At 40.0% G+C, this 15,643-nt stretch overlaps 1 protein-coding gene across 1 annotated transcript in view; it reads right to left on the bottom strand.

Annotated features, from left to right (window-relative positions):
* LOC105939623 (kinesin-like protein KIF6) overlaps nt 1-15,443 on the bottom strand; it is a 72,326-nt gene extending 56,883 nt beyond the window's left edge. The window contains exons 1-9 of the mRNA XM_036132825.1: nt 15,411-15,443; nt 15,120-15,229; nt 13,438-13,512; nt 8,253-8,400; nt 8,013-8,122; nt 4,942-5,071; nt 1,228-1,434; nt 557-700; nt 174-260 (exon numbers count right to left, since the gene is read on the bottom strand). Coding sequence (XP_035988718.1) covers nt 174-260; nt 557-700; nt 1,228-1,434; nt 4,942-5,071; nt 8,013-8,122; nt 8,253-8,400; nt 13,438-13,512; nt 15,120-15,229; nt 15,411-15,443 — 1,044 coding nt within the window. The remainder of the gene's footprint in view (nt 1-173; nt 261-556; nt 701-1,227; nt 1,435-4,941; nt 5,072-8,012; nt 8,123-8,252; nt 8,401-13,437; nt 13,513-15,119; nt 15,230-15,410) is intronic.
* Nucleotides 15,444-15,643: the final 200 nt, after the last annotated feature.

The raw sequence follows: 15,643 nt of genomic DNA, 5'->3' as shown, positions 1-15,643 counted from the left end.
AACCGCTGCTGTTAGAGTGACTGTCTTACACTGGAAAATTAATACAATTCTGGAGTAGAAGCAGGTTGTTTTGAAACATTCAGGGTCAATATCAGGGTTGTAGCTTTATATTTGGAGTGGTCATGATTCTTTGGTGTTAATGTGCAGGCCAGCAAGGTTTCTGACAGCCTCACCAGGGCAGGATCCAGTTCTTCGTTCAATACGGCCTCGTTCTTGATGAGAGCCACACGCTGAGCAAAGCGGCATGTAGAGATGGACTCCTGGTAAAAACCATTAAAAAACACAACAATCACTCTATCTCCACATGATCCTATCCTTCAACACTAAATCGCCTGGAATAGAATCCTGCTTTCTTTTAGATTCAACATTTTTTTTCTCTTAAAAACAGCCTTGTACAGCCTAGGTTATATAAAGTGCTAAATAAAAAAAAGAAGGAAGTGCTGATTCTTTTTTTACATTTAGCCAACTTTTTTCTTAGCAGAGCTCTGTCGTAACTAGAGATTCAGTGTGAAACACAATAATGTGTCCAACATGACCATGGGGTGCCGATGCTCACATCGAGATTACGTTTGTCCACTGCCATGGTGGCGATCATGGTGGTCATGCAGTTGCCCCCAAGGCTGTCCCTCAGCACCGATGTCAACATGGAGTTTCTGTATGGAATATGGGAACGATTCTTCTCCGACAATGCAATTATCACCTGTGGAGGAGAGCATCAAATTGAACATGAAAGTTTGGCACAGAGAGGAAAGTTTACAGTCGTCAAACAGAAAAGGCATGGACAATTGTCAAAAGGTACAAAAAAAGCATAGGTAAAAAAATGGCTCTTTCAATCCCTTTCAAATACGTTCTAGCAGAAAGCATTAATCTATTGTTTTTGTTTAATCCAAATAGTCAACACATCGATTGCTGCACTTCAGGTTGCAACAACATAAGTTGGTTCAACATGCAGAACAGTAATGAGTAGGTATATGATTCAATTTCCAAAAAGGAGCCCAAGAGAGTAAAAATGGTGGCATCAAACATGGAACTATGGTGTAATGAGGAAGTCACCAGATTTCAGTGTAATATCAACACCTAAAGCACATTTTGATACTCATTGTTCTTTGTTTTAGGTAATATTCTGCTCCCTTTTTCCCCTTATTTTGATATATCATTGTTACCATTATGAACGCAACATTTTCTTTTTTTCTATCAGGATGAACCTTTAGATGAAGTTGTGTATACCTGCTCCAGATAGTGGAGCGACAGGTTGATGTACTTGGCCTCAGTGAGTAGCTGCCCGTCTAGGCCTGTCTTGCTGACTCGGTCCGACCCAGCCAGGTCCACCAGGTGGAGTTTGGAGCGCCGCAAGGTGGCTGAGCCGGGTTCACGCCTGCAGAGATGGATGGTGAAAACACAGTGCGAACGAGTGGAGGCCTGGTTCATTGGGGTCTGGGGATGACAAAACAATAAATCGGAGGACGTTTAGACATTTTTATTTGATTGATCCTTTTTGGCCCCTCCTAGCAAAGCCTCAGAAATGTAGCCCAACATAGATACACACACTAAGGGGGCTTTTCTAAAGCTGTGGCTGTCTTATGGAAGGTCATAGGAGAGAGACAGAAATAGAGTATGTCTCACCACATAAACACATCATTAACCAGAACAGGATTGGTCACTCCATAGGCCCTAACAAACAGGGAAAGCAGAGTGAATCTACACTCTTATTTATCATGAGGGTTTAGTTTGACAAAGGGAAAAAGCAGATATGTGCATGGAATAGCACATACATATCTATTTAATTGTTTTTTTATTCCAATTATGATTGACCTTGGAGAAGACAAAACCTTTAGTTGTTTATGCTTTTTCCACATCATATTAATTTACACATGTCGTATCAGGTCATCGAAAGCTGAAGCAAAAATGTTTCTGAGTTTGACGTCTAGTTGGCGTAAAATGTGCCAACACCTGCTTGTTAGGGTCATGACGGATATTTCAATATCTTAACCTGCAGCTGTCATCCCTTTTCTCAGAGCAAATTCCCTTCACTCTGCACATGTCCAAAGGGAACCCTTTAGAGAAATCTGAGCAAGCCTTTAGATATTAGAAAGGGATCACTTTCTGTATTTAAAAGTCACCGGCGTAAGGTCGAGGACAGGGACAGACTGACCTGCTCAGGGAAGAATTTTAGTTTGGTTCTAACCTATTGACGGTGACCCTGTTAGTCCCACCTTTGAAATCAGGCTCTAGCAGCTCCTTACCAGACTGATACGCAGTGTATACAGCGTAAGTCAGTCTGGCTAGCCAGGCTTTTCAATTAGTACCTGGACTTTTTGCAACAATCTCTGTATATAAAGGTTTTAAAATGTTACAGCATTAAAGCTAATAAATTGTTCCGTCTCACTGTTCCTAAATCTTTTTAAAAGGCGGAAGTGCCGCAGTGATTGGAGTTTCCTCTGGTTAAAGGGCAGGTGTGGAACAATTCAATAAAATTGTATTTATATAGCGCCAATTCATGAATGTATATATATATATATATATATATATATATACACACACACACACATACATACATACATACATACATACATACATACATACATACATACATACATACATACTATCTTTGCATCTGCTATAGATGCAGAGATACACACATGACATTTAAGCCAAATCAACACCACCTTTTTCCTTATAAGGCAAAACTTCTTTAAAACTACAGCTGGTAAGCTACCAGCAACATGCCAATTCAACACCTGCAATAAGCATGTTTATATGAAAACTGCTGATATTTGCAGGGTGTTTATGTTTTTGCTTAGGTCTGTGTCGTAAAATAACAATACCCATATGAGATATTATTAAAACTGTAAAAATCCCTATGTAAGATTATTTTTAGCAGCAGGAATAATTGTTCCTTTTTTGTTTTGAATCAAATGTAGACCATGGTTTAGCTTTATCTTTAAATTGTTAGATTAGATTGGATTACGTAGAACTTTATTGATAAAGAAAAAGAGATTTAAGGTGACTTATATACATTGAAGTGGTGGCAAGTAAAACAAAACAGTGCGGTTTCTGGTTTGTTAAATAAGTAAATAAAACAAGTTAGATAACTGAGATAGGCTCGTATAGTACAGGATGTTGTTCACAGTATCATGACATTTACACAAACATTTAAGCAACATTTTACATAAACTACATTTTATTCAAACCAGAAAAGGAACAAATATGAGTTTTTACCTAAAATGATCCAAGAGTGAATCTTATGCAACCTTTGCTTGTTCAAATAATGTACACAAACCAAATTACGTATAGAAAAGTTGACCATCTCTTATTGAATGACAGTTAAAGGTTCCCACATCTACCAGCTACTTGCAGACAGCAAGAAACCGTTTGCTCTTATCTCTAAGTGTTTTGCCCTTCTTACCAAGGAAGTTATTAACACACTATCAACGGGAGAGCATTATGTTAGATATGCAAAGTGCAGGATGGCGTGCACTAGAATACATACATTTTCATATTACCAGAGGCGATTAGGGTTCTGCAGTAAATAAAAAACTTTTACATGTTAACAACATGTGCACAGTGCTGCAACGGAGCATCACAAAAGGACATTCTGGTGATAAAAAGCGCAAAGCATTAAGGGATTACACTAGCATAATGTTCAGATCAGACAACCTGCAATGCGCCCATCCCCACAGGTTCAAGAGGAAGTTAAGAGTTCTCTGCAGGGAGACACCTTCCTGCTTTGCGTGGCTTTGGACAACAAAGAGAGAGGTCTGAAAAGATCCGATGGGAGACAAGATTTCCCAAACATGCTGACAGGAATGTGAAGATTTAAAAAGGTGCACTTTATTTTCAGGCCAATACAACTCTCAAATCGAGTGAGCTCATGGTCTTTTGAGCTTTGCGCGAATGGATGCGTCATCTTTCATCCACATGGATGGGATCATGAGAAGAAAGAAGGCCTTGCTGTTAGCTTTATTGAACCTCTGTGTGGAGAACAAACTTCTTGGAGGATTCTGAGTGAGATAAATGAACAATATTAAGGGTTCTTTGTTTGTTACAGGCTCCGGGGGACTTTTTAGCAATAGAGTTCCAGAGAGGACGAGCGAGAAAATGTCTCCGTGTGGGTGGACGATTGTGGGGTCTCCCAGAAGCAAAGCTCATTTCCTTCTTTTAAGCTGTTTCCAGTAAAATACCCCTTCTAGTTTCCCCGGATTGAACCCAGAGGGTGTCCTCTTGGGAGAAGAAAACAAATGGGTTACTTTGGGTAAAACATGTGCCCTTGCTCTTAATAAAATACATCTTAATACTAGCTACCAAAACAAAACAAAAAAAAAGGTTCCATCATATTTTCCATATAAACCTTGTTTTTCTGTGTTCTGCACTTAATTCATGGGAAAATCTGAATCACATCAAAAATTAATGTCAAAGTGCAGAAGAGTGAGTCTTTGTTTGAAACCTTATCATTTGGGTCACCCTGACTGTCATTCATTAAACAAGCAACACGGTGACAAGAGCAAACAAGGTGAGATCAGCTTTTTGTCCTCCAAAACCTCATGTTGAGAAGCAAAAGTTGAGTCACCACACATCTCATCATCAATGCAGGAGCCTGAACGAGTGCAGAAAAAATACCCACCACAATAAAAAACATAAATTACAGAGACAAAGCTGTTTTTTCATGGAAAAGGAACCCTGAAAAAAGCCACTGTGGACTAAAATAATATTTTAGAAGGGTACTAAGATAAGTGTTAGAATGCATTTTGCATTTTTGGAACAACAACAAAAATAAATCTTCATGCTAATTATCCAGGAAGTGGTCAGTGGTATTTTTGCTTATGGTTTACAGTCCTGACTAAAATCACTACACAGATTTTTATGAGTGTGTGTGTGTGTGTGTGTGTGTGTGTGTGTGTGTGTGTGTGTGTGTGTGTGTGTGTGTGTGGTCCTTTTTCTTACTTCAGCAATCATGCGATTGGTGTCGCCCAGGAAGAGCAGATTCAGAGCCTCCTCTTCATTAGCAGACTGCTGCAGAGACAAATTCTTGAGGTGGATGTTCTGCTCTGGATCCTCCATAATCATCACTTTACTGACAGAGAAAAACAAACAAAAAAAAAACAACAACAGTAACATGGCCATTGGGGGGTGCCTCTCTTGGTTTTGCGTTGTGTAGCTGCTTGGGCCACGTCATGGAATGGTTGGCTCCTGTTGGACGGTCGATGGCTCTTATCTAGGGGATGTGTCGGGCTGGCCATGAGACACCGAGGCTACGCTGGGTTCTGGTGGGCCTCCTTTATGCTTGACCTCCCAGGTTGGCAGGTGGGCTCTACGTCTAACCCTGTGCAGCTTTGGCCTTGGAGCTGCTGCTCCTGTTCTTCACTGACAACCTACCTCTGTCTGGGGTGGTGCTTTGTGTCTCCTGCCTGGGGCTACCGTGGCATAAAGAATAAAGCCCAACCCCCAAAATAAGGTATTCATACCCCTTGAAGTTGTAAAAAAACTGTCATTGTATTTTATGGGGATGTTTTATAATACACCAACACTAGATAGCTTACAATTGTGAAGTGCTAGGAAAGGGGCATGTCTTTTTTCGTCTTTCTTTAAAATCAAAAAATCTAAAAACCTCTCTGTGATACCCCTAAGCAAATTAAGCTGCTCTAGAAGTTACCAAGTAAAAGAATCCACATTGTGTAATTTCATTTCACTATAAATACAGCTGTTTTGTGAATGTCTCAGATGTTTGTTAGAGGTCGTGACGACCAAGGAGCACAACAGACAGGTCAAGCAGGATTAGGTTGTAAAGAAACAACATCCCACAAGAAGTCCCAAGAAATCCATCTTGCAGTTTACAGAGCACGTGTACTGGCAACGGCAAATATTTAGAAGGTGGCAGACAAATGAACCTCTTTTCCTGCATGCAAAAGTCTGTGTTACAGAAAACTAACCCTGCACATCATCCTGAACTCATTACCCCCACAGTGGAGAAAAAAAAAGGAAAAGGGAAGATGTCAAACTCTATGCCTGAATTCAAACGACAAGCTGTGTTCAAAGTTATTCTCCAGAGAATAATGGACTAAAAAGCTTAATTATCTCAACTCAAAAGACTTGCAGCTGTAATTGCAAATAGCTCTTAAAAACCATGTGTCCATTTTCTTCCATTTTACAATTATGCACACCATTGTTTTCTTCCACCACATAAAATCCCAATAATACATTGCAGTTCTTGGCTGTAAAGCGGCAAAATATGCAAAGGTTCAAGAGGTATGAATACTTTTTCAAAGGCGCTGTATATGATTACAAAAACCTCTTTTTCTTCCTTTTATGGAAGTATGTAGAATGACTACTACAGCTTCAATGCATGATTCCTTAAAACTTTACTGGACAAACCTTCTTCATAGTTCCCAAAAATAAACCAGAAATAATAAATATAAATGCTAAAGCTGCACATATTTTATGACAGAATCCATAATTGAACACTAAACCACAGGAATATAGCTAATTGTGTCAGTTATGTCATCTATTTACCTCCCCTGGCCTTGGCGTAACTCGGCACTGAATCCAAACAGTCTGGGCTGCAGCCTAGTCTCACATGTGATTTATCTAGCTGGGTGTTCATAACTTGATAACAGACAGGGCCAAATCTTTAAAAACAAACATGTGATTGTTTCTCGCCCACATCAGGCGATTCGAAACGCAGACGGGGCTGAGTTACTCTAGCGATCCTACCGCATCGTTTCCATCCAGCCACCGCCGATGTGAGAGCGCAGCTACTTGACTGACACGTCGAACGGCGAGGAATGATTGGCGAACACATTCGGATAATTATGTTAACATGTGTAGGTAATTGAAGTGGCCTGATAAAACAGTATTAATCTTATTGTCATTCAGAGCTTCGTCCTGGCAGAGTAATTCTCCTCCGCAGCCGAGCCAACCTTAGATACAGTTTGATTATTGCACTGTTGCAAAAAAAAAGAAAAAAAGATATAAACACAGAATGAACGAGGGTAATTTGTAGATTTTTAGGAATCCAGATGATGGAAAGATGAGTGCGTGATGAAAACAGATGGAAAGAAAAATGTAGAGCAACATCAAATGGTCTAGGAATCTCAGAAAGAAAGGAGAACAGGCATTGTTGGTAGCAAAGGGGAGATAAAGGCAGACAGTGGGGGGATGTCACCGCTACAGCCTCTTAATTATTGAGCAAGTATGGCCACAGCTTGGCCAGTGTTTGAGAAAAAAACACTGACTGATTTGTGAGTATGTAAAACCTTGAGTTCTAGTAAAGAAGTAACTTAAATCAAGTGGTACATGAAAAACATGTAACGCAGCAATGAAACTAACATATCGCTTAATGCCATTCCTCGAAGTTTGATATGAATCACTCTCACACTTGTGAGAGTAAACGGGAAAAAAGGATGAAAGAGAGCAGATCTGCTCTCTTTCATCCTTTTATATTATAACCACCACAATAAAAAACATAAATTACAGAGACAAAGCTGTTTTTTTCATGGAAAAGGAACCCTGAAAAAAGCCACTGTGGACAAAAATAATATTTTAGAAGGGTACTAAGATAAGTGTTAGAATGCATTTTGCATTTTTAGAACAACAACAAAATAAATCTTTATGCTACTTATCCAGGAAGTGGTCAGTGGTATTTTTGCTTATGGTTTATTTTTGCTTATATTATAACCAAATATTTTTATTTATAACCTCTAGAGGTTATAAATAAAAATATTTGTACACAAAAACAGTAGGAATAAGGGGTAAGATAACAAGCCACATGTCAAACATATCATTTGAACTCACTATGGCGACCATTTATGATCCTTGACCCTAACTCATGCAGTCTGCCCCCAGGCTGACTATGCCCAGAAATCGGGTATTACAGTCTCCATATTTTAGCAAAGGGTTGTTTTAAGTTGGAATCATGCGGCGCCCGGCAATCAAATAGAGAACATTTTCCGTTTAAGTCCAATTAAAATAAAGGCAAAAACCCCCAAAAATAATAAGCGTTTGAGCAAAACACTGACGGTAGGTCCTCCAGTCGCGACGCCTCATGTCGGCAATCCAAAAGGTCATATCCCATCTCGTTGTAGATCTCCAGGTAGGAGATGTGTGTGGAGTACATCATACTGCTGTCCTGTGAAGCGAAATGATATCATCTCAAACTGGAAAGGAGCGTCAAGTATCTGTTTTTTTTCCCACACTTGGCAGAAGCTGAGGTTTGCTTTGCATGAGTGGACTGTAAAAGCAGAGGAGCCGGCTCTGACCTGACTGAAGCGGCCGTAGAGGTAGGACAGGGTGCGTGGTATGATGCCGCGATCGTTGTAGCGCTCAGCTCCTCCAGTGATGGTGAACGTCTTCCCACTTCCCGTCTGACCATAGGCAAATATGGTGCCATTATAGCCAGCCAGTGCACTGCACAGAAAAAAATATATATAGGCAACAAGAAGGCCTTGAAGCAAATTTCTTCTGCAGAGCAGAAGACCTAGGTAGATGTAATGTATTAGTGAGAAAGTAAATTTTTTGCAAACAAACTGGAGATTTATTACATTTACAATTTGAGTGTGTGCAAATTCACAGAGTTAAGGAAGCGATAATCTCTCAAACAATAGTTAAGAATAAGTGCTCTTTAATTCTAAGGTTTTATGGATCACTAAATCATCTGATCCTACGGTAAATACACAAATACAGCTTTGAATACACAATGTTCCATTAATCTAACACAGAAAAATAAAATGAAAAAAAGACTTACTCAAAAATTTACTTGATCTGAGCTCAAATTACTGTAGCCAGTCATAAAGTGTCCTCTTCTTGTCTACAAATTTCAGAACGTTTTGCTCACAAACAACTTAGTGCCTATGTGACATCTCCATTTTAATTTCTGGAACGGCCCTTAGGGCAATACGAGTGTTTGCAAATGAAACCTGACAAATCCACATTAAAGCATGAAAGTGAATTCAGAGCCGTGATGGCGACAGACATTTGCTGGCGAGGGACGAACGGTTTGGAGCATGGCTGACAGTTGGAGCCAAAAACCCTTGCAACTAGGCAGGGTCTGGTATTTTTGGGTTTGGCACGGATCTGTTGTTCTACACGTGCACACAGTGATGGAAACCGGTTTTATTTCATAATGGTGAAACTCCTGAGGGATGTGATATTTAAACAACCAAAGCAAGGTTGCGAAAGTGTTGAGATTACCCAAGAAGAGATGGCAAAAGGAGAAAGTGGCCTCAGTGCCTCAGTACAACATGGACCAATGGTAGTTTCAGACTTTTCTTTTGCAAGAATAATATACATATATTTACACCTTTCCTGGAACAGCAGGGAGAAAATAGCACGACAGTTTAAATAGAACATCCGTCCACTCAAATAAATGCTGCTCCGTTAGCCTGACTTAAAAGGCCATTGGGCATCACTTCACTCGATTGTGAGTCATGGTGGTGATTGGCAGCGGGGAGAAAAGACGCAGGCTCAGTGTTTAGCTTAATGTCAGTACTAATGATGCGGCCTGGGCTGTGCCACTGAGGTTTGGGCGTGTCCCAGCTCTTGTTCCTGTTTACACCTCAGCTTTCCTGGCCACTGGACAGAACTTGTCTGAACTTCGGCTGCAGGTCTCGCTGCCTAGCGAAGTGAGATCACGAAGCAGACGGTGGGTCTCCGTTGCCAGCCCAACATCACCACACCGACTCGTCTTCTCTTTAAGCCATTTATGATGGTTTATTTTTTTAAATACTCTGTGAGAGGTTTAACAGAGGGGTTTCTGTTACACCCTGGCAAGACAGAGACTGTTGTGAAAGTAAACACCTAAGAGAATTTGTCCCATTGCGCAAGCATTAACTTTGACAAAGGCCATCAAGGTAACAGTATGATGCACCAGTGGAAGTATAGCAGCAAAAGTATAGATATTTATTAAACAGTCTCTGGCTCAGTCGGCATGCCCTTATTAAGTGAGGGCTCTTTAGCCAAAGCAGATGTGTGTCCGTGGTCGCCGTGATAAGTGCTGTCCGAATAGTGCAGTCAGTAAGGAAGGAGGAAGGAAAAAGAGCCTGTATGCTCCCTTCTGCGCCTAGTTTTGCCTGGGAACCTTGCAACGTCTCTTACCAGTGCTAAGAAGCCTTAAGGTATCCCACAATCCTTTGCGTGACCTGACGTACAGCACAGCCCCCTCGTGGAAATCAACGAAGCTCCTGACCAACCCACAATAGAGTTCTCACTGTTCCTTGATCCCATGGAAAGTCAAGGAACAGGAGCTAGGAGCTATTATTAAGGCTATCCGGATGGAGCCTCTCATTCCTCATTAAGGCTGGTTCACACGGCAGGATTTTAAAATAGTCAGACGTTTTTCAAAGCCTGAGAGACATCACACCTAACGATAGAAAAAAAAAATCTTAGACATAACAGGTTTGCTCGTACAGTGTGTGGTGTCCCATCAGACGACGAGCACAACACGCCACACACGAATGGCTTTCAGGTATAAGACGGGAAATCTTGTGAGACCTCTCAAAATCAAACGTGAGTCCAGAGTAAATAAACATGAACGATGGGGGAGAATAATGGCGATAGTTTGTGGACTGACTTCCACTGAAGGCTGCAGTTATCCCTGTTGATGGTGTTACTTTTCCTAGCACATTTTTTCCTTCCACTCAACTTCCTATGAATATACTTGTATCCAGCACTTGATTAAAAACCAATTTCTTTAGCAGTGACCCTTTATGGCTTATCCTCCTTGTGAAGGGTGTCAGCAACTGTATTCTGGACATCTGCCCAGTCAGCAGTCTTCCCCATGGCAGTGTAGCCTACTGACCAAGACTGAGAGTTCATATAGAGGCTCGGGAAACCTTTCCAGGTGCTTTGAGTTAATTGGTTGATTAGGGTGTAAAACCATGAGTTTCCAATATTTACCTTTTTCATGGTTTTCAGATTTTCTGAGACACTGAACTTTGAGTTTTTATTATCTGTAAGCCATAATCGCCAACATGACAAAAAGTAAAAGCTTGAAATATTTCACTGAAAAAAAACATATTGTTGTTCGCAATAATCAAAATTTTGGATTGTACCTCTAGATCAAAAGCTGTATTTACAAATTAGTCCATTACTAAAACAGTCCGTTATTTATTTTCCCTTTGGAAAGTGTAATAACATTTTTTTTTGTTTATCTCCCTTTAGGATTAATAAAGTATTTTTGAGGTGAATTTAAAAAGTGTTATAGGACACCTATAAAAACGTTCCAGTCAAATAGCCACATTCAGACTGACAACACAATTTACTTGAGAGAAATACTCCCTCCATCCAGATCTAAATAGTCTGTATAAGTTGGATCTCCTGAGCATATAGGGAGCTCACAGAGGACTAAGACCTGCCTGATTGGAGAAACAGGATGCTCATGACTTGACAGAACGACTAGACTAGAGACGTAAGGCTCATTTCAAAGACTCAAAGAGGGCAATTTCAAATTAATGTGGAAAGATGATGCCCGGTTGTGACTGCTGCTTTTTATCCTAATGTATACCATCTGCCACAACAAACGTAGGAGCACTAAATCGTTGGTTTGGGGTGGTAATTCAATACTCAGGTCAATGAACTTATGTCAGTTAGGTCGGACACATCAGAGTCATTAGTTGACCATTGTTTATGTGTCCCCTAATAGCTAAGAAAATCCAAAGGACTTGTGGGATTCCACGTATAGGTCCCAGAGTAACAAAGTTGACTGTGTGGAATGTGAGAAGATGGCAGGGCTAATAGGTGAGGGCAAGGTTTGGTGGGATAAAGAGGAAGAAACTTGTTTACATGACAGTGACAAAAACCAACATTTGATTGCAGGAAATTCCAAGGACACTCCCCATCTTTTCCTGTTTGCTTTTCTTCCCTTTCGAAATTAAGTCTTGACAAATGATAACGCAATGCCATGAAGAGTTTCTGTTTGGTGTGTAGTATTTAAATAATAATATCTATCTTAAAAGAAGCTCAAGAGTTTTGCTCTACCTTCACGGTATTATATGTATAGCGTGTAATTGTTTTCATTTGTATATTAATCTTTCAGACCATCTGTCCTTCGTCCATATAAGCTCGGTCCTTGCAGGACAGCAAGCTTTTTTTCCATCATTGTCTGAAATTAAATGTGACAACATTTTTCCTGATTTAAGTCAGATAGGGATGCTAAACTTCTGATAAAGAGTAAAGAAAGATTTGTTTTTATTACTTGTTTTAAAATTGGAGGATATTCCAGATCACTATGCCCTTGAAGTATTTGGGAACGCTCAGCTGATGATGTAATGGCATTGTAAGCTTCAGCGAGAGTAATCAACAACCACGAGTTGATTGGAGGCAAACCTCAGGGTAAACCTTAAGGCAATACTTCAAACACGCAGCTCCTTTGCATGACATCATGTTGACCTGATCAACCAAGATACCAGGAAGAGAACTGTGAACCTCAACAAGTCTGGTTCATCCTTGGATACAATTTCCAGATGCCTTAAAGGGTGCCACGTTCATCTATTTACACAATTATGGAACATATTTTGGTGGAAAATCACATCAACCTCCAAAAAAAAAAGAAGAAAAACGATAGATATCGTTGAAGATGTTGGCCGAAGTTTGTCAGGGAGGATCTGGGCTAACCTGAGAACCTCATGGCTTTTGCCAGAAAACTGAAAATGAATCATTACTCTCTATTTGATATTGATCCTCAAAGGAAACAGAAACACGAAAAATGTTCCCCAAATACGAAACCAACCTTCTTTAATGACAGTCACACTCTCAAGATCTGTCCTATACAAACCTGTGATGGGAGCTGGAGAGAAGAAGCGCATAAAAGAGGAGCCGGGACTACTAATACATTAAATCTGGGTGCTAAAATCTCTGCTGAATATGCACATTGCAGAGCATAAAACAAGACAAAAACACTAGACCTTCAAGGAAACCAAGACTGGAGCTGACTAAAAATAACGAACCAGGATATAAAACAAGACGGGGAAAAAAAAAAAAAACAGAGCAGATCGGTAGATGGCAAACAAAACTGTGTTTATCCCATCACATCCCTTTTTTCGAAAATAAAACCGAGACGGCGGATTAGAAAATAATACAGCATCAAAGCGGCGTGTTCATCCCACGTGTACGTTTACTGTAAGTCTAAGTGTTAAATACAGAGGCTACAGCTTTGCGGCTAGAGAACGAGCTCGCTCTCGTGATGGCACGGTGTGCCATCTCGCCTGCCAGCTCCGTCCACTTAGTGGTTTAAGTGCTTAAAACGCGCTAAACATCACAGACACCCTCCATTTCCATCTTAAAGAAACCTGAACTTTACTGATTTCCTGTCAACAAGGCTGACTGAATCTGTGGGGCCTCGCTTTAGTCTGGGGGACTGTAATGCACAGATAAGATGTTTTCTATCACTCATATAAAGTTTCAAAAAAAGCTAAGCATTAAGGCCAACAATTTATTTTATTTTTTTACCTTTCTGCAACTGGTTTTGCAATTTCATCAAATACCTCCTCTTGTTTAACGTGCTGATCAAACACCTTTTGGAACCTGGAGGAAAAAAAGAAAACACATTTCATGAAACGGGCTAAGAATAGCCCAAAAATCACGTTTATTTTCAACATCCACAGCTGACTGTTAAATGTTTTAAGGTCTCAAATAGACGAGGATTATCTAACTGGTCCTGTTTTGTGAAACAAACGATACCCATCGTGTTTTAGCCCACAGAGAAAATTTTAGCCGAATCCGCCCAAATGAAGGCTGTTAAAAGTGGAAACTTTATTGCTATAAGGGCACAGGGGAACCTCCGCAAGCTATTATAAGACCATGTGGTTTTCGCTCTGAGTGTCCACTGCTGTCAGACCTTCGAACTGTGAATTTAAGGCTTGGAAGCGTGGCATGGGCCCTGCACAGAGGGTATACGAGGCTGCAGCCAAGCATTAAACAGATGTTCTGGCTCCTCACTGACAGGACCTCTGGATGAATTATTCATGAAAAGAAAGTTCAGATGCAGCCGTATGAGCGTTGGCTTTTTTTTTTAAAACGCAGCTTTCTACACTTAGATCATACAATTCAAAATAAGTTCTATTTTCATTTGCACAAATTCAACGCTAGATCGATCGCAGATTAATTTGCTTAGATCAGTCGTAGCCTGAATAAAAGGACCCACTTTCTTCTAATATCGTTATTTAGAGGATAAACCGAACAGTATCTCGTGTGCCTCCAGAATCAGTACTAAGCTTACATCTTGATTATTTTTCAATTTTCGGTTTATGTATCTCTGAAAGTGTTCATGACCTGAAACCCTCAACCTGCTACCTTGAAAGAAAGAAAAAAAAACACTCTTATCTGTGCTGCACTTAAAACATTGCAGGTAGTAAAGTTATCTTATATTCCAGAAGCACTGAAACTGCGGTGATCAAACCTATAAAAAAAACCTATAATAGTAATTCAATGCTAGATTGGTCACAGATTAATCGTTTTTTTCGTATTAAATCCATTGATCTTGGGTTTAGGTTTATCATGCACCAATGTTACGTAGGGTTAACTTAGCTGTCAGGGGAGTAAATAAACTGTAAGTATTAAATTAGGTTTAACACCTTATCAAATAAATAACATGCCTCTCCAAATTTGCTTCAAGCTTAATGGAAAACATGCAGAACTAGACTAGGAGTTATGGCTTGAGAACCTACATTTTAATAACCAGGTAAAGTCTGTTAGTCCGTCTACGACCGTTTTAGAAACATAGTCAGAGGAAATGGTTTCCTGTTAATCCAGGACACCCCGGAAAACTAGTGCACACTCTTTACTTCCAGCGGGTTTTTATTAAATACTACTTACTGAAGATTTTGCACGTCTAAAGATTAATGTATCAGCTCATTTTTATTCTGTTTTTATTACACATTTTGTATGTATTGATTTTTAATATAATTTTCATTACCTGTTCCTTTATCTTACTGTGAAGCACCTTGACTTACCTTGCATTTGAATAGTGCTATACAAATAAACCTGCCTTGTCCTGCCTTTGTATCAATGACAAACAGAAGTCTATTTGTGCATTTAACTTGTACTGAAATATGGACCCAATACAGTGGTGTTATGAGAAATACTGATAATAAAAATAAAAACACAAAATGAACTTTTTGGAGTCAATATACCTGAATTTGTAGCATTCCCTCTTGTTGTTAACAAAGCCATCAGCCAGGTCCTTGGGAAGCAACAACTCCAGAGAGGCACCTGTCGCCTCTTCATTGTCCACAGAATACACCTGAGGAAACCAGAGGGAACATAAACAGAGACACATAACTTCTATAAGTGGTAACTATAGGCTGAAATCTTCAAATAACATGGCATTTAGGAAGTATTTGAGAACAGCCAGATAAACATTCATATACTGGCCTGCTATATATTTTACAGATTTTATGCCTTAATTGTATGTGGTGCGATACTTGCGGTCCAACTTCAACAAACAGCCTATACATCACGTTTGGTTAGACATATAGGTTTGGACATCCTGTGGTTTGAGCGTTGCAAAGCCCAGAAATGAAAAGATGCCAGTTTATGGAGCATATATCCTGTGGAAAGCAACAGAACTAAAGAGGCAATCAGGATCAGCGCTCAAAGCATGCAGGCTCTGGCGATTCAAGCCAAAGCCAGGCCTCAGGTGTGGGGGGGGGGGGGG

The sequence above is a fragment of the Fundulus heteroclitus genome, unplaced genomic scaffold, assembly GCF_011125445.2.
Source record: "Fundulus heteroclitus isolate FHET01 unplaced genomic scaffold, MU-UCD_Fhet_4.1 scaffold_55, whole genome shotgun sequence".
NCBI lineage: Eukaryota > Metazoa > Chordata > Actinopteri > Cyprinodontiformes > Fundulidae > Fundulus > Fundulus heteroclitus.
The sequence above is the reverse complement of the archived record's forward strand: the minus strand, read 5'-3'. Positions and strand labels throughout refer to the sequence as shown.